This window comes from Brassica oleracea, chromosome C8 (assembly GCF_000695525.1).
Source record: "Brassica oleracea var. oleracea cultivar TO1000 chromosome C8, BOL, whole genome shotgun sequence".
Lineage (NCBI taxonomy): Eukaryota > Viridiplantae > Streptophyta > Magnoliopsida > Brassicales > Brassicaceae > Brassica > Brassica oleracea.
This window is the reverse complement of record NC_027755.1, coordinates 28,030,027-28,054,936: the sequence shown is the minus strand read 5'-3', so window position 1 is coordinate 28,054,936 and position 24,910 is coordinate 28,030,027. Positions and strand designations below refer to the sequence as shown.

The 24,910-nt window shown below is 36.2% G+C and overlaps 3 protein-coding genes and 1 pseudogene across 4 annotated transcripts; all 4 read left to right on the top strand.

Annotated features, from left to right (window-relative positions):
- The first annotated feature begins 390 nt into the window (after positions 1–390).
- On the top strand, positions 391–2,387 carry LOC106310259. The gene is made up of 2 exons (XM_013747497.1): positions 391–1,243; positions 2,197–2,387. The coding sequence occupies exons 1-2, from the start codon at positions 780–782 to the stop codon at positions 2,279–2,281; spliced, it is 549 nt and encodes a 182-aa protein (XP_013602951.1). The 5' UTR covers positions 391–779; the 3' UTR covers positions 2,282–2,387.
- Positions 2,388–5,944: 3,557 nt separating this feature from the next.
- On the top strand, positions 5,945–8,958 carry LOC106310344 (annotated as a pseudogene).
- Positions 8,959–13,705: 4,747 nt separating this feature from the next.
- On the top strand, positions 13,706–14,922 carry LOC106309615 (deoxycytidine kinase-like). 2 transcript variants are annotated; one of them, XM_013746679.1, is made up of 3 exons: positions 13,706–13,893; positions 13,997–14,281; positions 14,367–14,922. In XM_013746679.1, coding segments are annotated over exons 1-3 (387 nt in total). In that variant the 5' UTR covers positions 13,706–13,891; the 3' UTR covers positions 14,467–14,922. The 2 variants fall into 2 exon arrangements, with proteins under 2 accessions (XP_013602133.1, XP_013602132.1); XM_013746678.1 differs by having other exon boundaries at positions 13,706–14,281.
- A 5,898-nt stretch (positions 14,923–20,820) lies between these two features.
- LOC106309880 lies at positions 20,821–21,801 on the top strand. Its single transcript, XM_013747023.1, has one exon. The coding sequence runs from the start codon at positions 20,981–20,983 to the stop codon at positions 21,608–21,610; it is 630 nt and encodes a 209-aa protein (XP_013602477.1). The 5' UTR covers positions 20,821–20,980; the 3' UTR covers positions 21,611–21,801.
- The last annotated feature ends 3,109 nt before the right edge of the window (positions 21,802–24,910 follow it).

Sequence of the window (24,910 nt, the reverse complement as noted above, 5' to 3'; positions counted from 1 at the left end):
TTAGATGGAGAATGAACAAGGAAGAACGAAGATGGATACTCTAGGGTTTCAATCTCCGATTTCGCAATAGAGAGTGTCGCAAGGGGAAGGTTGGGGGGAGAGACAGACCTGATGATTGAAATTTTTTGAGAAGAGAATGTTGAGTAATTCAAAACGACATCGTTTTGGTTTAGATGGGTCGGGTTTTAGGGTTTGTATTGTATGGGTCGGATCTTTCTGGTTGGATCTTGGAAATAACTAAATTATTTTAGGGCAATTCGTCTTTAGTCACGTTTTCTATTTAAAAAAAATGAAAAAGAAATTATATTATAATAAAGGGATAAATGAGGATTTTTTGGGGGGGTAGAGGGCATATGGAGTTATGCTCCGGTCCGACTGTCTGATCCTTGTTAAAACATTCAAATTCGACTATTGTGGTCATAATTTCTAGAAAAGACTGGTTATGCAAATATTTTTTTCCTATCTTTGGTGGTATAGAGTTTGAATCTTTAGTTAGGGGAAAGGAAGTTTGCTAATTTTTATTAAAGGAGAAACGGGTTGATTGGGTGTACCTGAAGCAACCATCTATATTTCTCTGCTCTCATAATTCAAAACACTTTTGCATTCAAATGATTTTGATCTCCCTTTGGAACTCTTAATAAACAAAGCCACTTCCTTCCTTTTTCCTGTCTTAAACGCAGAGAGCAAGAGCTATTGCATTCACCAACATCCGCCGTGCCTCTACTCTTTCGGTTCTCTTTGTTTCATGGCTTCTCGTTTTCTCTCCTACATGGAACCCTATGGCTGCTCCGATGGAGTTAGTTCTGTGGGATTTCGTCTCGTCCGCCGTTCGTTACTCTGCTCACCACCGCCCCTTTCGCTGCGCCACGTCTCGAGGTCACGCCTTCGGTGCCGCCTCTACTGCTCACCCATTCGTCACCGCATCCTCTGTTCAACCCTCCGTCGCTGTGTCTTCTCTTGGAGCGTGTAAATTCGCCGAAGCTTCTCAACTCGAAGGAGGGCAAACCGGATCTGATCCTTCTCACCTCCTCGATTATGTGCTTCACCCACGAGATCTGTTGCCGTCTACGCCGCCGCCTCCTGAACTACAGAAACTCGGATCTGAGACTGTCTCTCCGCCGCTGCCGCCTCTCCTACGCCCCCCTTTTTACATCTCGGTTTCCACTGCTCCTCCACCGTGGGTTTCAAAAGGTGAACTGTCACCTAAGCCTATCCAACAAACTGGGCCCTTTGACTTCATCACGTTAAGGTCGGACGTTCTCAATTGGTGTGAATGCTCCTCCACGGTTCCATCTACTTCAGCGTCAATTTCATATAAGGAACCAGAGCCCATGCTTACCAATATTTTTGAGATTCACCAAGGTCTCTATGGAGCTAAGCTACATCGGTCAAATTGATGTCGCCTAGTGACCGCTGGACCTATTGTGCAAGAGTGTTGTTTCGCTAGATTTGATCATGACTATCTCACCGCTGCGTCTCTATCACACTACGCCGTCTCAAGCATCGACGGTTCTTCACAAAACCGGATTTGTGGCCTTCTCGATCTCTTCGTCGCTGACCTTTTGTGCAAGAGTGTGGACTCGCCAGATTTACTAACTACATCACTGCTGCGCGTCCATCACAGTACGCCGTCTCAAACATCGACAGTTCTTCACAGAATCAGCTAGGCGACATCCAAATCGGAGTTGTTGCACGGAGATCCAACCATCCCAAAACTTTTTACCTCTTACCCGATGTTTGCTCACACATGTTTTGTTTGAACGAGTGCGATGACTGTATGCTTAGGTTTTTTTGGTCACAAATTATTGGGCTCGACACGGTAATGTTGAGTTCCAAGGTTTGGACCCAATTAAACCATCAGCTCTGTCATCAAACTTTATCATAAGCGCCTCTTTGGAGGCAAAGCTAGAGCTTGAGATTCACGTAGTCTCTTCGGTAAGCCTTGTTGGGTTTAAAGCTGATGGTGCTGGTCTCAGCGGTATATCAAGTCAGATAGGACTTCATACTCCCAATGTTGCCTATGGTTTTAGAGCTTTTCACCTAAAATTCTTGACATTCAACATTTCAACTTTTTATAGGTGTATCAACGTCGTTTTCGACTATCAATTGGTTCTTTCGAACAATCGCCATGGGAATAAAAATGGAGCTTCCTTTTGGGTTTCTTCATTTCGCTGAGCATGACTCGCCCCTAGAGAGTTTTATGTTTAGTTGCATCGTAATGTTTTCTAGTTTCATTCTATCGGGATCTTCTGCTTCAGTTGTTAACTTTCATGTTGTTTGAACTTTTTTAATATAAGTTGGTGTTACAAAAAAAAACGCAGACAGCAAGGATAAAATAGTTGATGAATTTGTGTTTATTCCGTTGCTATTGGTCTGTGTATTATACATAAGCGGGTTTAAGATATTTTGTTATATATGTTAGCATTTTCATGATAATAGAAGAAATCAAAGCTCTCTAGCGAATAGTGACCTATCCTTCAAAATATTTATGTATCGTCCTCTTATTTTCAAGAAACATATGATTGTAGGATCATTTCTCTCTTTATTTTATGGCACAACATATCCTCATTTCTTAAGTTAATAATATATAAATGCATGGGTAAATGATGCTTTAGCTTCTTTTGTAGAAGCATTGAGAGGGGACGTGAGTGTGATAGTACTTGTTGCAGGGAATAGTGGCTTTCAGGTGAAGGTGTACATAAAAACAAGTAAAAAGCTGTAGAAAAGATGATTGTGGAATGAAAGGAAAATTTCTTCTTTCTTATGAGGATTTTGTAATGCAATATTCTTCTTCTTCACAAGAAAATATAGTTGATTTATTACTATTTTATTAGTCTTTTAGGACATACATATCTATGGTGGGAATTTAGCTTAGATAATTCTCTACCAAAGTGTATAAATCTTATTGAAGATTCCTAGGCAAGTTGAATGGTGGTGTATTTTTCTATTCTTTCTATGCAGTGGCATGCTACATCTGAGAGAGAGATATGTTTTCATCAAAGTAGAAGTATAATAGGTAAAGCTCCTTGTACCAATTACTGCAATGAAATCATGTTTGAATAATCATACTCGGAATCATTTCTTTTTGTTCTTTGATTTAAACACTTCCTTATCCTTGTCTAAATTATGGGGCCTTCATTAAATTAGTTTGTATTTTTAGTGGATTCTTTAAAGATTTGATAAGATCTGCATATGTTTAGCGTTGTATGCGTATGTATTTATTGTTGTCAAGATAAGATATAAATAGATGACTTAACATTTGATTAGTGGTACGAGAATCAAACTTTTTTACTCTTAAGTTGCAATTATAATAAATGCACAGTTCTGCTTCTATGAGTATACATCTTGATTTCATCTTCTTGTGTTTTTTTTTCATTCTGTGAGCTCCTGTTACTGACCTGAAACTTTGATTTCGTAAGGCACATGAAAATGATTGGTCATGTTGATAGCGAAACAGAGACTGTCCCCACCAAGATGCTGGCTTGTGTGCTTTCGTTTAATCTTTTTCTTGTTCAAAACACCTTCGTTTCTTCTTCTCTCTCGTTTTTAGAATGAAAATTATGGTCCAAAAGCTACACACTTTTATGAAAGTAACGAAAGCGAATGATGCACTATATACATAATGTCTGTGATGGGTCAGATGGTTTGAGTTGCTCTTTAGTGTTTTGATCTTTTAGGGGGGTTGAGTTTCGCAAAAAGTACAATGAATGCATTAAAGGATAATGTCAACATTCAGTAGTCAATAACTTGTAAAATATGAAGAAGAAAATAGGCTAAACGCTCCCAAGCTCGACTATCGAGGCCCATCGTTCTACTCTTCTCTCCGGCGCCGGAGGAGCTCGGGCTCGCCGGCGTCGGGACTCTCCGTTACATCTCCGTGTTACTGCCCTCTCTCCTAGCATTTTCATAGTCTGTGTTTTCGCCTGCTGTCTCGCTTCCGTTTCGCTGTGTGCTTTCTCCGTCACCACTCATCTTGCTCGCCGTCTCATCGTCATTTCGTCTGCTCGGATCTGTGTAGCCGTTTCTCCTCTCAGGGCGTGGGTAAGAGCCGGATCTGTTCAGTCAGTGAGTAAGCTCACCGGATCTGTTCGACTCTTCGTCACCATGGCAACGCCGTCCCTGATACGAGCCAAGTCTCACTTCACCTAATCTGGTCTCCCGTCGCCGCGCTTCTCCAACCGGAATCTTTCGCCGACGAGATAGACCCATCACCACCGCCACCACCACGCCGTGTGCTTTGCGTTTGTGCTTCTCTCCTGTTCTTATCCTCAAGCCCGGCTCTCCCTCTATAACACCGTCTCAACCCCCACAGGACAGCAAGTACTCAGTGCTCAGCCCGTTCTCGACTAGACTCACTGGACTCACGATGACAGCTCCCTCCGACGACGCCTCCTGCTCCGACGGCGCATTGGGTGCGATTATTTGCCAAAGGAAAACCCTAATCTTAGTGGGCCTTATGGGCTTGGGCCTGGCCACAAGGAGTTCAGCTACCAACCTTTTTTCCAAACGATACATTTGCTTTCACTCGTGGACATGGGCAGTGTGCATAACTAAAATCCCCGAATCTATGCTTAGCACCGGTTCACCTAGCCGGCCCCTCACTCTTGTGTATCGTCCTTTCCCAAACCCAAAGGTACTTTCGTGTGTTCTCCTACCACAATTCCCTCCGTCTGTGTCCATACGCTTTGTAGTGTCTTCAATTATGGAACTGGAGATGATGTTAGACCTATCCGGCTCACCGGGCGTTTCACTGGATTTGCTTTCTGATGTATATGAGATTCTCATAGTCTTTTCAGAGATCACTGATGGAGATAGAGCTGTTTGTTTACTGAACTATTTAGCTAGTTCTAGATGTTCTTTGGGCTGTTCAGCCCCCTCACAAACTCATTCGCTTGGGTGTATCAACGTCGTTTACGACTATGGCAAGCTTGTTGGAGCTTTCGTTTCAGGGATACAAGTGAAGATCATCCAAGGATTTCTTCACATTGAGCTAGCCTCTCCCACCAACATTTCTATCTTATGTTTTAGTGTACTCTTTGTTGTTCATCTGACCGTTGAGATTAACTCCGGTTTTATCGTCTTACCGTCGAGCATAGCTCCGGTTGTATCCACTTAACTTTTAAATTTTAATATATTACGTTGAGAAAAAAAAAGGGGGGTTGAGTTTCTAAATACCATGCATAAATAAAAGAAAAGAAAAGATACAAAGACCAAACTGCTGATCATACTTAGTTGGATGAGAGAAACATAGTACTCTTGAACACTTCTCATGCGTCCATATCGGTCAGGCGGATGATCAGTGGACTATATGCATCTCTTGGAACATAATTTGGCATTGCATATTTTTATTATATATTGATAACTTCTGATACTTTAGAATAAGGTAGGAAAACTATTCATACATTTTCTCTTAACTGGTTACATGCAGCACTTATTAAACTATGTTAACTTGAGTAAAACCAAAACTATTCTTAGAAAATTTATGTTTGTGGCTCCTTACCTTGTTGCTTAACATGTGATCCTGAGTTGAGATTACTTGACTAGATCTCACTGTTGTTTGAAAAGTGCTGGGACTTGGCTAGTAGTAGCTAGCTTCAAGGTGCCAAAAGGAGAGAGTGATTATATTCCAAATATTTTCTACTAGTGTTATTGGGAAAATTATTAATTATTTATGTATCATATAAGTGAATGATGATTTGCGTCTTTAATTTGGTTATTTTTTGAGTGATACACTTTGAGAGACCCACTAAACTCCAGTACCCATTACATCTTTTTTCTTTTGTGAAATTTGATGAGAAAGAAAAGAATATAAGGGCAAAGCTGAGTGTTTTGACGCTGCTTTGTCATCACATGCATTCCACTTTACACTACAAAATCCACTTTACACTACAAAATTCCTAAAAATTCCTCAAATTTTGTCTCTCACAAGAAAGGCATGCACACATCCTCCTCTTCCTCATATATTGAAGACCTTTCTCTCTACCTGCTCCCTTGATCTCTCTCTCTTTCCTTACCTGCTCTTAGGTTTAAGACAGCCCCACCTTCAAAATCTAAAAACAGTGAATAGACTTTTTTTCTTTGGGTGCTTTCATTTTCCAAGGTAAATGGAAAGAAGAGAAGAACCTTGAAACCTTTACCGTGGACCTCTCACTTCTCAGTACTAGTACTATTCCCCACCTTGTGTTCCGTTAAGGTGTTTTTGTCACCATGAGAGCTGGAGGCTGCACGGTGGAGCAAGCCCTCACGCCTGAGGCTGCAAACATGGTGAAACAAGCCATGGTCTTAGCTAGAAGGAGAGGACATGCTCAAGTCACACCTCTCCATGTGGCTAGCACCATCTCTCTGCTCCCACTGGTTTACTTAGAACAGCTTGTCTCCAATCTCACACGCACCCTCTTCAATGCAGAGCCCTAGAACTCTGCTTCAACGTGGCTCTAAACCGTCTCCCGACCTTCACAGGGAGTCCTATGTTAGGGGTTCCAACGTCCCCTTTCCCTTCCATCTCTAACGCTCTCGGCCGGTGCCGCTTTCAAACGCGCGCAGGCTCACCAGAGACGTGGATCAATCGAGAGCCAGCAGCAACCGATTATAGCAGTCAAGATTGAAGTGGAGCAGATCATAATATCCATTCTCGATGATCCTAGCGTTAGTAGAGTGATGAGAGAGGCTGGTTTCTCGAGTCCTCAAGTCAAAAACAAGGTCGAACGAGCTGTTTCTTTAGAGGTTTGCTCCAAAACAATTTCTTCGAACAAACTCATGTTAACTCCAGCCAGTAACGAGGATGTCATGACCGTTATAGACAGTCTAGTCGATAAAAAGAGAAGAAACTTCGTGATCGTGGGAGAGTGTTTAGCCACTGCTGACAAAGTTGTGAGAGCGGTGATGGAGAAAGTTGACAAAAAAGACGTGCCCGAAGCTTTAAAAGACGTGAAGTTTATAACTTTGTCGTTCTCATCGTTAGGACAACCAAGTAGATTAGACGTGGACCGTAAGCTAGAGGAGTTGAAGACACTCGTGAAGAGCTGTATTGGAAAAGGAGTGATTCTAAATCTTGGAGATCTAAACTGGTTCGTAGAGTCTAGAACAAATAATAGCAACAACTACGGTGTTGTGGAGCATATGGTAATGGAGATTGGGAAGCTGGCTCGTGGTTTGCTCACGGGAGAGCATGGAAGGTTTTGGTTATTAGGTCTTGCAAATTCAGAGACTTACGTGAGATGCAAGTTTGGTCAACCCTCGCTTGAGTCCCTTTGGTGTCTCACTACTCTCACGATTCCGACAACTAGTAGCCTCCGCTTGAGTCTCGTCTCCGACAGGTAAAGTCTTCTCAACTGTTTTGTCTCTTTTCGAAAAAGATAAATTTACCTATAGTGTTTTTGCTTTATTTTGTACCTTTTTATATTATTTATTGTATAATTTTATCTGCTTTCTTGTGAAAATTATTAAAGAAAAAGTTTGGAGAAAACATGTTATTTCATTTCAGTTTAGATTAAATATTAAATCAAATTTAACAATCTCTGACTAATCACCATGCAGTGAGCTTGAAGTCAAGGAATCAGAGAACTTACCCCTACAGCTGCATGGATTAGAGGAGCAGCTAAACTTATGTGAGGAATGTTCTGTCAAGTTTGAAGCTGAAGCTCGGTTCTTGCAATGCAACAATAGCAATGTAACCTCTCCAGGTTTACCGGCGTGGCTTCAACAATACAAGAAGGATAATCAAAATAGTCACACTGTGAGTTGTATAACAACACCAAATCAAATTCACATTTCTCATTTTCTTCTTTTACGAGCGTCTATGTTTGATTTTTGGACTTGGCAGGATTCAGATTCTTAAAACGGACTTGTAGTTAAGTGGAGCACAATCTGTGATTCAAATCACAAGAATCCATCTATAGAAACACTCACACTTTCTTCCCCTACTTCTACATTTTCTAGTTCCATTCAACCTTTGAGCACTCTCCACCATCTTGATTGGCCCGTGATCAAGACAAACAAGTATCGTCGTCAAGATTCTGTGACCCCTGATGCATCCCACTTAAGACTGTTTATTCCAGAACATGATGAGCAAAACACGATTAACTCAGCAGCTTCTTCGAGCGATGGAATGGAGGTGGAACATGCCTTATCTAGGTTTAAAGAGATGAATGCTGAAAACCTAGCAACACTATGTGATGCCTTACGGAGCAAGGTACCATGGCAGGAGGATATAATCTCAGAGATAGCAAAAACAGTTTTGAAATGCAGGTCAGGATCTACTACAAGAAAGATCAACGGAAACAATGATATAAAAGAAGATACATGGATGTTATTTCAAGGTCTTGATGTAGATGCTAAAGAGAAGATCGCTAGAGAGTTAGCTAAACTCGTGTTCGGATCTAATGACAGCTTTGTCTCAATCTGTTTAAGCAGTTTCTCATCTAAAAGATCACACTCCACAGAAGATGTGAGGAACAAGAGGTCGAGAGATGAACATAACTGGAGCTATATTGAGAGATTGTCGGAAGCTGTTTCGTCTGATCCAAAGAGAGTGTTCTTAGTGGAAGATATAGAGCAAGCTGATTATTTGTCTCAAATGGGGTTCAAGAGAGCTATTGAGAGAGGAATAGTTTGTAACTCGAGTGGTGAAGAAGCATCTCTTAGAGATGCGATTGTGATCTTGAGTTGTGAAAGATTCAGCTCAAGATCAAGAGCTTGTTCCCCTGCGGTTAATCAGAAATCGGACGGTTCAGATCAATCTGAGGACAAGAACGTCGTTACTTGCGTCGCACTTGATCTTAACCTACCTCTTGACGATGACGTTTGTGATGAGATTGGCTTGCTTGAAGCTGTGGATGCACGATTTCATTTTGAGTGTACATCAACATGACGATCATGCATGTGTGCATGCAACGTAGCCCATTTTATGAACATGATCATCGATTTACATCATGCGTTATTTGTTTTCTTTTTTTTTTGTAAAAGGCTTTGGTATTAAAATGCATAAGTAAAAATACAAGATATGAGTTTTCTCACCCATAAGTTTGAAAAAGAGAGCAACAAATAGAGAGTGAGAGAACACCCTAGAGAAAGATCAACAACTGAATCTTAAGAGAGAAAGATAAAGAAAAAGACAACCGCTAGTGTACATGGTTCCCTCGGCCGCGAAGACCTTGTTTACCTTTTCCTCTAACATTTATCCATTCCATATCTTGAATTTTTTGAGTCGGTTTAATCAGTCTTCCTCCTCTAGTTATGTTATAACCAGAAGTCTCTCCAACCTCACCTAAACCATCATTTCTCCCATGTGTTAGCGGAGAAAAATCCCGCTCCATATGAAATTGCTGAAGGTTGTTGGCGATGGGAGAGTGATGACCAATTGATTGCTTATCTCCAAAATGATTTATTTTGATATAATTTCTTCCATAACATGTGACTGAGGATGTTATTTTCAATCTTTGAGCAAGAAATAGATTGTACCTCATGCGAATGGGTGAATGTAGTAGGAGCAGGGACCTCGAGAGGTGCAGTGAGAGAAAAATTTGCAGTGATCTTGTGTGCTTGATGGCCAGGAGTCAAGTGCGAGTCAGGCTCCAGAGCACCCACCAATGTGGATGAGTTTGGTAGCAACTTATCTATCGCCACCAAAGGATCTCTTCATTTGTTACATTAGCTTTCGCAGGAGCGGAATCATGTGGTTTAGGGGGCAGAAGACACCTCTTCTCCTTATGACCAAGTGCTCCATATCTCTCACAAGCACTTGGGATCCAAGTATACTCGACATCCACCAGATAGATATTCCCTTGCTTATCATCTAGAGCAATTCGTTTCGGAAAAGGTTTATCCAACTCAACCTCAACAAATATCTTAGCTTCTCCCATAATTGTTGGGTCTAAACGAGGTATGTGCGTAAGCAATGGATCTCCCAGCCCAAATGCTATATGACTAATTCCTAATCTATAAAAACAAGAGTCTGGGATATTCTTCAGGTTCACCCACACCGGTAAAGTAGAGATTTCAGGAATTTTGAGGGAGTTTACATGACTCGAAAGGGCGACAAAAGAGGAGACAATCATCAACATGCCAAATTTCTCGTTGAATAACCCACTTGCGTATGTTTTCATGAGGTGGAATAAAAATGAAGAGTCCCCCAGCTTCTTACAGGCTATCCTACATTCTCGGCCCCATAGTCTATTCAAGACAGCATGAATAAGACCTCCGGGAGGGCTTGAACACCTATAGAATTGACCAATGATATATTCTTCCTTATTCTCAGGACCTAAGCGAAGAATCTTAGAGGGGATTGTCACCTGAGGAGTGCCATCCAGTCGGTAAGTAGGCTCAGCAGCTCGGAAGAGATTTCTCGCGAACTGATTCATACGGGCAGCCCAAGGAAATCGAAGACTTTCGTCATCTTTAAGTACCGGAGGAGGTATTTTTTCAACCGGAAGGTTAGAGATAACTTTATCTGGAAACATCATTTTTCCCTTCATGTGCTGATGACCAGATTTGTTTTTGAGACAATACTTTGTGGGTTAACCGTGTACTTTCTACAACTTCTTTCTTACTTGGCTAGGAACTTTTTAGAAGCTGCAGAATTTCTTTCATCTTTTTATTTTGTTTTTTCCGACGAAATTAGAACTTTATTAACTTCATGAAATAAAATCTGAATACAGAGTTGGTGTTAACCATGCTGGTAAATTAAAAAAAAAATAACGTTTAGTCTAAGAGATGAGCTTACTAGCTACAACCACCATTTCATGCATATCAATCTTTACTTGCATACAAAATTTCATATTTTTAGTTCAATTCATTGTCATGCAAGTTCCAAATTATAAGGTTAATTCTTCTGTTTTTAATTCTGATAATAACATTTCCTTAAAATAACCCAAACTGGGATCTTTAATAACTTTCTAAAATCAGGTTTGTTACTAACAAAAAGAAAAGTAGATTAACAAAACTTAAGCCAGAAGAAAGCACGCTTAATCTAGAAGAAAGAACATGCAAAATATGTAAAGCTTTTGCCAAAAAAAAAATGTAAAGCAACAATATGCTAATTACATAATACATAATTAATTTTATTACAAAGCAGTTTGCTCTCATTTTCACTTCATGAGACCTCCACTTAAGAAAAAAGTTATATATCGTTATCTAGAAGGTATATTAATATAGAAAATATTTATAGGAAAGTAATATATTATTATGGAATTGCATATTATTATAATTTTGGAATTATATATAGTTTATAAATTATAATATATAAAATTTAATTAATTATTTTCAGGATTATTTACTCTATCAGATGTGAGTTTACTATAAAATTATGATTTTTGTATAATATTTTTGAGTGAAGTCCCTAATATCCAAAGTCACACTCTCATAACATACATATATAAGGGGTGTTGCAAATTTCTTCGTAAAATGAATAATTCTACATTCAACGAAAAACTCACATACGGAATATGAACTAGATCCGTAATATTTCTTAGTATAAAGCAGCCAAAATTGGTCATTGTTACCTTTAGAATCCAAGACAACTTGATTGATATTACAGATCTCCACAAACTTTATTGCCCATCTGTTTCATTCCATCTTTTCTTTTATTTTTTCCAAGGAGAAAGGAAGAAACCACCAACTTTATAATCTTAACCTGCTTTTCTCTATTTATACTTTTCCTTTTTACGAGTTTAGTTTTCTTTTGAATCTTACAAGTTTTGTGTAGCTCTATGTACATCTTTTAGATCGAGGATTATAATATGTATGGAACACTTTTGTGAATGATCTCTTTTCACAAAGAAGGATATGCGCTGCGTATGATGTAGAAATAAGGGATACTAGATTTTGAAAGCGCGGGTTTATTTTCCTTTTTTTTCAATTGACAAATATTTAGCGTCATATTTTATATATTTGTGTTTTATTTTATAAAAGACTTAAACTTTTTATCTTTTTTATCGTGTTTCATTTTAAATGACTATTTATGCTTAAAAAATTAAACTTTTTGGTATAACTCTGATAAATTAATTTTATTATGTGGTTAGTATTTTTAATAAAAATAATTATATAATTTTAATAAATATTTATACTTTTCAATGAAAAAATCAATTTTTTTTATGAATGCTTAAATTATATTAAGAAAAAAAAATTAATTAAGAATGGTTAATTAAGAATGGTTGAAAAAAAAAATTATTTGAACTTGGACTCAATGGCCCAAAGGAAAAAAAATGTGAGAATTGGATCTGATTTCTTAATCGGCCCAAATGGCCCAAGAGAGATCTGATGTGGATAGTGGGCTGGATCCGAAAATAATGGCCCAATATAGATGTGTTATTAATACTACTTGATTGCCCTTAATGAAACATGCAATGTTAATAAAGAAAATACAGGCTAAGGTAAAAAAAGACAATAGGATCCTGCTTTAATAGTATAGACTAGATTTTGACCCGCGCTTTCAAAACGCGGGTTTATTTTCCTTTTTTTTCAATTGACAAATATTTAGCGTCATATTTCATATATTTGTGTTTTATTTTATAAAAGACTTAAACTTTTTATCTTTCTTTATCGTGTTTCATTTTAAATGACTATTTATGTTTAAAAAATTGAACTTTGTTTTTTAATGAATTAAGTTGGTATAACTCTGATGAATTAATTTTATTATGTGGTTAATATATTTAATAAAAATAATTATATACTTTTAATAAAGATTTATACTTTTCAATGAAAAAATCAATTTTTTTTATGAATGCTTAAATTATATTAAGAAAAGAAAAAAATAATAATTAAGAATGGTTGAAAAAAAAAATTATTTGAACTTGGACTCAATGGCCCAAAGGAAAAAAAATGTGAGAATTGGATCTGATTTCTTAATCGGCCCAAATGGCCCAAGAGAGATCTGATGTGGATAGTGGGCTAGATCCGAAAATAATGGCCCAATATAAATGTGTTATTAATATTACTTGATTGCCCTTAATGAAACATGCAATGTTAATAAAGAAAGGGCAGGCTAAGGTAAAAAAGACAATAGTATCGTGCTTTAATAGTATAGATTCTAAAACAAACTCATTTATAACTTGTATCCGAACGAGTTGTTTATAATATTGGATATCAGCATGAAATTGGAATGCACGTGAATACTTATCCATATCCCATGTAAATTCGTTTCAAATTTTGATTAACATGTTTTTCATTGCATCGTTAACCAAGTAGCTGGTAGTGTAGTGGTAAGGTTAATCTGGTGCACGTATAAATCCGTATGTCCTAAATTTGATTTTATTAATGACAAAATTTTTGTTACTTGGTCAGACTAAATGTAGGTTTCAACCACACGGTTTACATGATAATACAATAATATAATATTTATAGTCGCTATACATTTTAAACATGGTTTAGATAGTATGATAGCTAAGTTATTATGTAGCATTAAGTGTGTTTGTTTTAAGCCGACTGGATCAACTGATAGAACAAACAAATAAAATATATTGCATTGCATTGTTCGAATGTTTATATCTATCTATATATATAAAAAAGAGTTTCATTCTCTCCTAAGGGATCCATACGTCGCCATCCACGTCATCAATTCGGATGCTGTCGACACCTGTCCCATGAGGTCGAAACACGGCGTTTCATTTAATCGTCAGTGTGTTGGGCTTTGCTCGCTTATTGGTGTGATTGGGCTCCGAAGGCTTGATATCTATCAGGCCCGCTTACATGAAGTCGCGTCTAATCCTAATACCTCTGACTCGAACAAAACACGGTCGACTCTCCTCTTCGCCGAACGGTGACTTTTGTGCTTCTTCCCATGACCTGAAACGGTCTGATTTACGACTTCCTCTTTAATCCCATTATCTCGCTCCCTCACGATGTGTCTTCAAAGCATTCTTCGATCTCAAAGGCGCTGTGGTTTCTGTATAAATATATGTGAGTTTTCTCCCTTTCAACTCATCTTCTCTTCTTATCTCTCATAGTTCATACTAATCGATTTTGATATGGCTAATTCGGGGTTATTTTTCTCCGATTCGAGGGTTTTTTCCATACCTGATGGGTTTATATACTTGAGGGCGAGTCCTGACACTTGCCACAAGCGGATGATGCTTAGGAAACGAGCGGATGAAGGTGGAGTGTCGCTGAAATATCTGCAGGATCTGCATGAGAAGCATGAGAGCTGGCTCCTACCGTTTGAGAGTGGAAACCACAGGGTGCTCTCTTTTAGTAAACTGTCTTTGCAGATGGATAACTCCCTCCATCCTGATATCAAGGACCGTATCCTTACTTGGAAGGGAATCATATGCATTCTAGCATCCAGAAGGTAAAAGTTATCTCATTTTGTTTGTGTGCTAAATCTCTGAAGATAAGAGTTTGCTTATAGACTGGTTAATTTGGTTTTGTAACAGGTCCCTGCTTTGGTTTTGGACTATTAACCAAATATTGACTTCAAGAGAGATATTGAAGCAAAAAGACAATAAGTTCTTACTACTGTTAATGTCATCATAACTTGAGTTACTGATATGTTCTTGATTGGTATTGTTGAAGGTACGCACAACAAGTTGCTGACTTCTTTGAGTTTGTGAAGAAGAAGCAAGAAACGTCGCAAGAGCGACAGACGCCGTTGCTGATGCCTCCTCATAATGGAGGTCTCTGGATGGGACCAGAAGGGAAGCATGTCCCGGGGTTAGAACTCCCGTCTCTGGATTTCAGGAAGGCCATGTCGCTCTTAACCAGACTGCGAGAGACTCTCCCCCACTGTTTTGTTTGCTCTGAAGGAGCATTGTCAGGGTTATCATTGAATGTCAATAGGTATGGTCGGCTTTATGTTTCTTTTGTTTTAGGAAACTTCTCTCTACGGCTTTTACACCCTCTCTTAGTTTAGTTATTAACCCTTTTGTGTAAAGAAATATTTGATGATGTCTGGATAATTTTTACTTTTAATGTGTTTTGTTCCTTGAAATCTCTTATGGTCTGGAGTTTCAGTTGTCTCTATATTAGTCCCTATCACGGCCAAGCAAATATACATCAAAGGAATATTTAAAGAAAAAAACGAAATGTGTTTGGTCGTACGAACACTGCATTTTCTTCCTATCCAAGTAAGAGGTCCGAGGTGGATCATGGTGTTACCAGCTGCTTCATCTTTGTAATCTCTTAGCGCAAGAAGCTTGAAACCCCTTAAGTGACATCACATGCCCTTTAACAATGTACTTGCCACCTTTTGTCCTGTTGATGTATGAAACACAGTTCCATTTAGGCAATTCGTTACTAATTTTTATAGCAAAACACAAGGAGATAGACAAAGAGGCCTTTGAGCTATGAAAAAAAATTCATCAAAAGTTTTCTATAGTTTGGGTTCATGCTAATTGCTTTAATATGGATAGTGAGTTTCTTTCTTATTAAAACTTCCCCCAAGTGCTTCAAATATTAACTGCTCGACATGAATAATCATATGACTATCTCAAAAAAAAAAGTCGTGCCTTCTCCTACACCAGATAGCTGGAAAATCAATTAAATCTTTGCAACTGGCATTGTATTCGGGAGTTATGATGTTGTCCATAATTTGAGTGTCATTCATTAAGTGCCTATTTCTAAAAGCATTTTACATTGCTATGGTTACTGTTTTTGCTTCCTTTAATGTTTTAAACATTATATGATTATTTTGATAGTAAAACAAATAGCACTTTTATAGAAATATATAGATATTTTCAACATCATAGAAAGAAGATAAATCCAATAACAAATAGAATGTATATAGATATCAAATTATCTTATCATTTTAATAATTTAAATATATATTAAAATTAATCAGTATCATTTATTTTGAAACCCTAATTATTAATTAGGATAACATGATTTATTTGATTTTAAAAATAATAACATATAAAATTCAAATAAATAAGATACTGATTTAAAAATTTATAGTTTTTTTCCTTTACCTACCTATTTAAAGTAATTATTATTATAATTAATAACCTATTTTCACATTGTATCACTTAATAATTCAAAAAAAATGTATAAAAGCAAAAAGGGTCGCCATACATATGCAAACCTAAAACCAAAACTGCAAAATCATACAAAAATAACAATATCACAAGTAAAGTATATCCCGCCCGTAGGGCGGGCCGACCCTAGTATATATATATTCGAATGTTTATTTATATAGCAACATAAAGAATAAAGAACAGCACATCGCATTTACATACAAGAACAAATCTATGGGGATATCAACAAAATATCATTATAAGTAATAGATATGATCATTGTTTTTGATAAAAGCATTAGATGGATATATGGTGTTAATCTCATATGACATTACTCATCTTAATTGAGGTTGAGATACCAAGAAGTTTATAATGTGTGTGACTGGATATCAGATTTTAGACCGGATGTTTAATTTTGATAGTTTGTCCACCTTTGTATTAATATTTCGTGTTAACCAAAATTCAAGGTCTTTTTGTTGGTTATATGTATTTACAATGTTTTAATATTTGGAATATAATGTTGGATTTTACTAAACCCATGATCCTTCTTTTAAACCGGCTTACCTGCTATTTGGGGTGGGCGTTCGGATACTGTCGGATCGGATATTTCGGATGTTCGGGTATTTCGGTATAGATGTATAAAATCCGTTCGGGTATTTCTACACTTCGGATCAGGTTCGGTTATTTTTAGTTCAGGTTCGGGTATTTCAGATATAACCGAAAAAACCAAAACATTTGATAATTTTTGTTTTTTTTTGGGAACCACATAATTATTGCAAAAAAAAAAATCTGTTCCTTCTCTTACGTAACACGATCGAGAGTAACAAGGGAAGCTCCATGGATGGAAACTACCCCTTCGTATGAAGAACGACAAGATGGTTCGAGGTGGCTACGATTGTTACAGTGATATTTATGGTGGTTATCGTTGATTTACAGCAACAATTAATGTCTCCGAAAAACTTTACATGGATCGTGAGAAAAATAATATTTTAGGAAAAAAGATCTTGTAAGGAGAGAAGATGAGAGATGGGAGATGCAGATGGTGCCATAATCTCTTACGTTTGAGAATGAGATACATATATATATATATATATATATATATATATATATATATAAAGTTGGGATTGTTTCTCTCCCAGGATGTCCACCTAGGATTCCATCTCACTAATTCGTGCATCCTAGAGCCGCCACGTGTCCCAGTCTTTAAAACACATCGTTTTGTTTATTTTGGCAAGCAATATTTTTGGGCTTCGATTAGAATTGGGTTTTATGTTTTGCTTAATAAAGCTCATTCACTACAAGAAAAAAAATGATACCCGAAAACCATATTAAATAGAAGTTTATCGGGAACGAGTGTTTCCTATAATTTTTCGACAATCCTAGTTTCATCGGAGTTTGAGTCTAGAAAATCACCATTTGTTGGAACATTCTCGGTAAGTTACGATAACATATATTGTCATAAATTTTCATCGCAAAATCATCTGAATGCACCGATGACTTTTTGAGTAATCCACCTCCGATTAATTTCCCGCAGGTGAAAATATTTATACAAAAAAATAATTATTTTAATTAAATTATAACAAATATTAAAAATCTTCATATATTTCATTGCATAATAAATGCAAAAATTCAATAATAAAAAAATCAAAAGGAAAGAACATATCTCCTGTTGGCAATAAATTTGATAAAATTGGTGTTGTATGATGCAACGGTGGTGATAGCGGGTGAGAAATGAACGGAATGGAAGTAGTGGTAAACAGAGTTGTAGTGGTGGTCGTGCAAGGAGTTACGGTGGCTGGATGCAAAGAAAGAGGCGTGGCGGCGCAAGGAGTTGCGGCAGCGGCGGTGAAGAAGTTGCGGTAGCAGCGGTGAAGGAGTTGCGGCAGTGGCGGTGCCCGGAGTTGGGGCAGAGGCCATGAAGGAGTTGCAGCAGTGGCGGTGAAAGATGTGCGGACAGTGGTGGTGCAAGGATTTGCGGTGGAACCAGGAATGTCACGGTGGTCCTTTTGCACAAGAAAGTAGATCTAAGAAGAAAAGAGAGAAAAATTGGGAAGAAGCAAAAAAAAAAAAAAATGAAATTAAAGAGATAATGCTGATAACTCTTAGTTTGATATATAGATAAAATTAAAGACGATTAATAAAAAAAATAGTTTTATGCTAAAACACAATCATTTTGTCCAGAATCTTTTTTCCATTACACGTTTCAGTTTGATCAGATTAAAATATATATATATATATATATATATATATTGATTGCAAAACTATAAATATGGTTAGATTGATAAATCTATTTAATCACTAAACCAAAAAACTATTTATATGTCTGTTTGTTTTTAAGATTGGAGACGATAAACCAAAAAAAATCAATTGTAAATTAAATTAATTTTTACATAAAAATTTGAATGAACAAGATAAAGACTATTTTGATCATATCCAACGTTTAATTAACTTTTATTCGTGTAGTTTGTTTTCTTGAATATAATTTTTCAGTTATGGAAATTAAATAATATTAGTACAAATAATTTTAGTTCGTTCATAATAAATAAAACAAAACAAAAATTTTGTTTACCTACCATAATATATTTGTGTAACCGGTTCATTGTATATTTAAGGTATATTTTAATTCATATGAAACCAAATCTTAATTTAAAATTATAGAAAACAACAAAACCTCGATTAGTACACTTTAATATAGATTCAAATTTTTGTAGAATGAAACAACATGAAGACCATCTAAAGTGCTCACAGTATATCAATACAACAACTTTATAACATAGGGACAACTATTTTTTTTTAACAACATAAACAAGTATTGTAAACAAGAAAAATATATCTTATTACATATAATCTCTCTTGACCTAAAACTTTCTAAAAGACAAAAAATCATTATTATACACATTTCTTAGAAATGAAATCCTAAAAAAAAACCACAAAATTATACAAAAAAATAATAATCTAGATCACAAGTAAAGTATATCCCGCCCGTAGGGCGGGCCGATCCTAATTTATATTAAAAAATAGTTTATAATAATATGTGCACACGTTTATGTTAAAAAGTAGTAATTTGGTATTGATTTTATATAATATTAATTAAACCAAAATCGGTTAAGAAAACCTATTCATTACATATTGGATGAAAGATGTAGATTTAGGTAAAAGTATACATATGTTCGGATGATTTCGGGTATTACTTTGGATTTCGGATATACCCAATCGGATTCGGGTATCCAAACTTGTTCAATACAAAACCCGTTCGGATATTTTGCTACTTCGGTTCGGATTCGGGTAAATGATTATTTAGCCATGATTATTTGAATCATACGACTTGAAGGAAACACCCATGTGCATATACAACAAAGATATACACATTTATATATCTGCAAATTAGATAAATGAATATGATATGTATGCGCATGTGTGTAAATCTATCCATCAATTCATGCATGGAATCTAAAGTTTAACCTCAAAAGCAGGAAGGGAGATAAAGTTAAGCATGATACTGGAAAAGTATATAGTAAATTTATTTACTAAATTTCCATAAAGTGGGTGACCCTTTTAAAGCACAAAAGAAAAGAGGGTAAAAAGCTAAATTCTACATCTCTGCTTTTGGAGTTTTAAGCTTTTAAGAGCCTTGTGATGGGAATTAAATCATTAGAGACCTAAACTTTTATTTCAACATAATTCGCTTTTTATCTTTAACAAAGCAATAAAACACACTAGCTTTTGTCCTCTTGATAGCTTTTGTTTTGTGTTGACAAGAAAAGGGAGAAAGCACAATACATGAATCCAACTAACTGTAGCTTTAGTTTTATTCAACCAGTGATCTCCAACTAACTGTAGCTTTAGTGTTAATCAACCGGGAGCTGATATGGCCTAAAAGAACTTCATAGTCCACATAGCCTAAGTCCATATCTCTTGATGAGACAAGTGCCCAAAGCCATCAGCATCAGGCAGTTCTCAGCAAGTTTCTTATGATTAAAAACAAAAGAAATTTGTTGTGAAGATCTAATAGAATCTTTTACCAACGGTAATGGCCTAATAACTCTTGTACACATTTCTTAGCGTTCATTTGCCTATATCATAAATGAAGAATTTGAATATTGCAATATTTTTCATTCTAATTAAAAAATATACATAGAAAACAAGAACTAAACTGAATGTCTTTGTTATATAACATAATTCATATATGTATATATTGGTGCACCCTGTATGCATACAAATAAGTTTAATAATTTTCTTATATTTACAATTCAAACTTAAAATTATATGGTAGCTATAATCAAGCAAGCGACACAACAATAATCGACAACAATCAATTACGGAGACAACAAAATAAACAATTTATCTATCTATCTATGAGGAGTGAATTTGCTTATTTATCATATTTTCCTTGATTTTAGATAATTTTGCTTATTTTTCATGTTTATACGATATCGCAGGAAATCATCTAGTACAATAATAAACTATATCGACCAATCTAATATCAAACTGGATGAACATCAAAATCTGATTGCTGTTGCTGTTGCTGTTGCTGGTTGCTACCGCTGACGACATCTGAATATAACCTGCCTGTGTACATGAAACAAAAATTGATGGAATTGCAAACCACAACAGCTGACTAAAATGGCCCGTTTAACATGATGATAGACTGATAGTTAACAATTATTTGGGCTTTTTAATAACCAAATAGCCCAAAGCTCTAGATGTTAGAGAATCACATGGTCTGTCTCTTTGAACTTGATTGCTCCCTCTTCTAATTCACGAGCAATTACAGAGCATCTGCTTTGGAAGTCACTATCTGTGTATTATTAACAAAAACAAAACTATAGAAAGTTAGAACGCCAAATGCTTTTGACTATTAATGATCTCTCTAACCGGAAACTACCCGGCAACTCTTTCCCGATGTGACACTTCAACTGTACAAATAAATATTTATAATTTACAAAATTACCCTCTCGAGTTTCTGTTCCTATCTCTAATACACAAACCCATAATCTCGAGTTCTTGTTCTCCTCCTGCTCTGTCTCACGATCACGAAAATGGGTCTAAGCCAAACCGCAACCGCACTCGTAGCTGTATTCGCGTTGTGTCTAACGGCAGTCACGGCCCAGCTCGCCTACGTTTTATGGTGGAAACGGCGGTTTCGCCGTCGGAGTATCTCCGGAGGATCAGAGCTCGACGTGTTTTCCTCCCGCGGTGGACACCCTACGGCGACACCACCGCCGTCAAAGGAGCTTCTCTACTTCTTCCTCTTTTGTGTAGAAAAGAAACAGTTCCGGATAGGATCCGCCACCGCTCCACCTCTTCCCACCGCTGCACCGCCGGCTGATGACATGGCGTCGAAGTGGTCAACCACGGGAGAGGGTTTACTTTCCGGTCCTTCGGAGACTCTGTTTACCATAGCTGAAGACTCTACCAGCGAGAGTGATCATATGACGGCAGATATGGAGCCACGTGGAAGCGTATCAGTCGACGATCATGTGAGAGACGACGAACTGGAAGAGGGTTCTGTCGTTACGGATCATAACGACGACGAGGTTGACTCTAGTGAATATAATCACGACGAAACTACGCCGTTTTCTACTCCGTGTGCTTCGCCGCCGTTTTACACGCCCTCGCCTTCTCCGGTTCGTGATGATCTCACGAATGAGCTAGGCGAGGAGAGTTGAGATTATGGGGAAATCCAAATCTCTGATTAGTCGGGAATTGACCCGGTCAAAGTGTCAATCAGGGACGAGTTTCGTTTTTATCCGGTTAGGTTTCGTATGGGTCTTAAACCGTAATTTAACTAGTTTCGTAACCGAACCGAGACCCTATTGTGAATTTGTAACATTATTGATGATGAATTAGGCTTTCGTTATGTTTCTGGTTTTCTTTTTTCTTTTTGTTATAATATCCAGAGAAAAGGCTGGTTGACATTAGACAATGGGTTGCACCAAAAGTCAATACAAGGCATTGCCATTCAAATCTTGATTACCATGTAAGTACATCAGAATATACCAGTTCGAATAATCGAATCTAGGCGTCACAACAGTCCGAATCAACAAAGCCATCAAAGAGAACACCGCTGAAATCCATTTAAAACATTATCTTAACTTGCAACGTGTTGTTAGTTGATTGTGGTTTAAGAACCATTATGGCTAGAAACACATACAATCATTGCCATGATTACCCTTGTATTTTGAGATAAAGTTTATGATTCCACTGGTTGTTCTTGGTGCCATTAGCAACACTTTCTATTAGAATATTAATTTGAACATATGGATTACATGCACCAATATCAACTATAGCTTTTTATATCAATATAAACATTTTAACTTCCTTCAACCAATATAAACTCTTTCTATTGGTATAGTATATCAATAACTTGAAGGTTTTGCAGGTTCGATTCGAACACAACAACAACTAACAATATATCTTTCAAATGATTTTATCAATAGAATAAATATGTGATTATTTGAAGGTTTTCCATACCCCAAACTTATGTCTTTTATTAAAATGTTAATATGTGATTATTTGAGTTAATAATTGTAAGCAAAAAGAGAGAATTTACCATTTTTATCGATGGTTTACTACGTAATTCACAAATTATTTTAATTAGAGGATGATGATGCTCATGTTATAACAAGCACACATCTGATTAGAGAACTCAAAAAGTGCCATTAGCAACACTTTCTATTAGAATATTAATTTGAACATATGGATTACATGCACCAATATCAACTATAGCTTTTTATATCAATATAAACATTTTAACTTCCTTCAACCAATATAAACTCTTTCTATTGGTATAGTATATCAATAACTTGAAGGTTTTGCAGGTTCGATTCGAACACAACAACAACTAACAATATATCTTTCAAATGATTTTATCAATAGAATAAATATGTGATTATTTGAAGGTTTTCCATACCCCAAACTTATGTCTTTTATTAAAATGTTAATATGTGATTATTTGAGTTAATAATTGTAAGCAAAAAGAGAGAATTTACCATTTTTATCGATGGTTTACTAAGTAATTCACAAATTATTTTAATTAGAGGATTATGATGCTCATGTTATAACAAGCACACATCTGTTTAGAGAACTAAAAACAAAAGAAACCCAAAAGTATACATATAATTCTATTTTAGCTTTCAAGAGAATGTAAAATCATAAAAGAGAATTATGATTCTCATGTTATTGAAAAATTAGGATTGCGGTGTAAATTATATAGAGAACTCAAAAATTAAAAAAAAAAACCAAAATTCTAGTTTAGCTTTCAAGAGAATGTACAATCATAAGAAGATAATAACAAAACATAAATCAAGATTGCACTATGGCTGTACAATACATATGACTGGCTATATACTATGAAACAAAAACCAAAAGAATATCAAAATTCTGGTTTTGGTATTTAAGAGGTTTACAATCACAGAAAAGAAGAATAATGAAATTGAGAAGTTTCATCATCATTGAATCCAAGAATGAGAAACTTTTAAAATAGTTATGTTAGAAAAAAATGAGATCAACCGAATCAACATTTCGGTTACTCTCTCCTTGTTCCATGTGATGCAATTATCAGTGAAATTCACTTTTTCAATGTTAGAATGAAATCTTTGCAGCAATATGAGTTTGATTTGACATGTATCATCATATTTTGACGAGTCTTTTTAATGTCAATGTTTTGAAGATATATAAGAGAGGTGTTTATATTCTATTTTTTATGACATATCTATATTTATAAGAGTTAACATATATTATATTAATCAAGAACAAATCAAGAAAATCTAATGAATTTTTTTATTTCTTAGTTTTGTTTTAGTTAATTAATGTTTAATGATTGTTAACGCTATAAGTGCATCATTATCAATAGTGGAAGAAAATGAACCTATAGTTATTGATGAAACTAATAGCTTTCTGTCTATTATAAGACCAAGGATCAACTCCTAGCCATTGACTTGGTAGAGAGCATTTGGCTCTACGTCGTCATTAGAATAAACATTCTGAGCTATAAGACTTATAAGGATGCTAAAAATGCTTTCATTTCCATGGTTGAAGGTCATATGTGCAATTTGCATGAGTTGATAACCAAGGATATGTGGCATAACAAGTGGAACTACTTTTGGAAAAGTGCAGCCAATATTATCCACATATACTTAAGTACTAAGGACATATATGTTATTCAAGACATGGAAAGCTTGTTGCAAGGATTGACAATTTTGCATATGTTGCTCTTGCTGGTGAACCGGCAATGACTTGTCTTGGTAAACATGAAGAAAATATAAAATGGCGGGCCATAAAGCCTATAAAGCACCTTAAAATACCAATCCATATTGTTGGGCCCAATAATTGGCTAGGCCAGAGCAGGCTTATGACCGAGATAGAATGACAAGTTCGACTTGGTCAAAAACAATGGAGCCGAGATTCGTGGAGGGAGTTGAGACAATCTCGAAGGAGAGGACTATAAAGGAGGAGGAGGTCAAGAGAGGAGACTTGCATTCTAACCCTAGACATACTACATGCTCGACCTCGACCTCGATCTCACACTCTCTATACTTTTGTCTTAGATCTTAGTCATTGTCATTTCATTCATTTTCAACTCTCATTGTGTTCCCATCAATCATCATTAATAAAGTCCATTTTTGTTAACTATATTATGTTTACATCGTTTGTATTATGAGGATATCGTTGTCCACATTATTTTATTTTTTAATATTTACTAACAATCACTATCAAATATTTAGTGTGAGTATTAGGATCCACACATACATCAATCGAAAACCCAAAATTTCCAAAATTCACATGATCTTGTGGTAACTGACTGATTGCAAAGAAAGAAAAAAACTGATCAGATCACAACATTTGAATATATATATATATATATACATATTTCCTCTAGTTAATAAGAAATTTAACTCACTAAATACGCTTACATTTTTGTTAACGGGTTGCATCTGACAATATCCGTCAACATCCGTCTTCATTGA

What these genes read in the sequence shown, in the direction of transcription:
- LOC106310259 (XM_013747497.1), top strand. Translation starts at nt 780, where the DNA reads ATGGCTGCTCCGATGGAGTTAGTTCTGTGGGATTTCGTCTCGTCCGCC. An exon ending in GGGCCCTTTGACTTCATCAC is followed by an intron (nt 1,244 to 2,196) that starts GTTAAGGTCGGA and finishes GCCCCTAGAGAG; the next exon opens with TTTTATGTTTAGTTGCATCG.
- LOC106309615 (XM_013746678.1), top strand. Translation starts at nt 13,962, where the DNA reads ATGGCTAATTCGGGGTTATTTTTCTCCGATTCGAGGGTTTTTTCCATA. An exon ending in TGCATTCTAGCATCCAGAAG is followed by an intron (nt 14,282 to 14,366) that starts GTAAAAGTTATC and finishes GTTTTGTAACAG; the next exon opens with GTCCCTGCTTTGGTTTTGGA.
- LOC106309880 (XM_013747023.1), top strand. Translation starts at nt 20,981, where the DNA reads ATGGGTCTAAGCCAAACCGCAACCGCACTCGTAGCTGTATTCGCGTTG.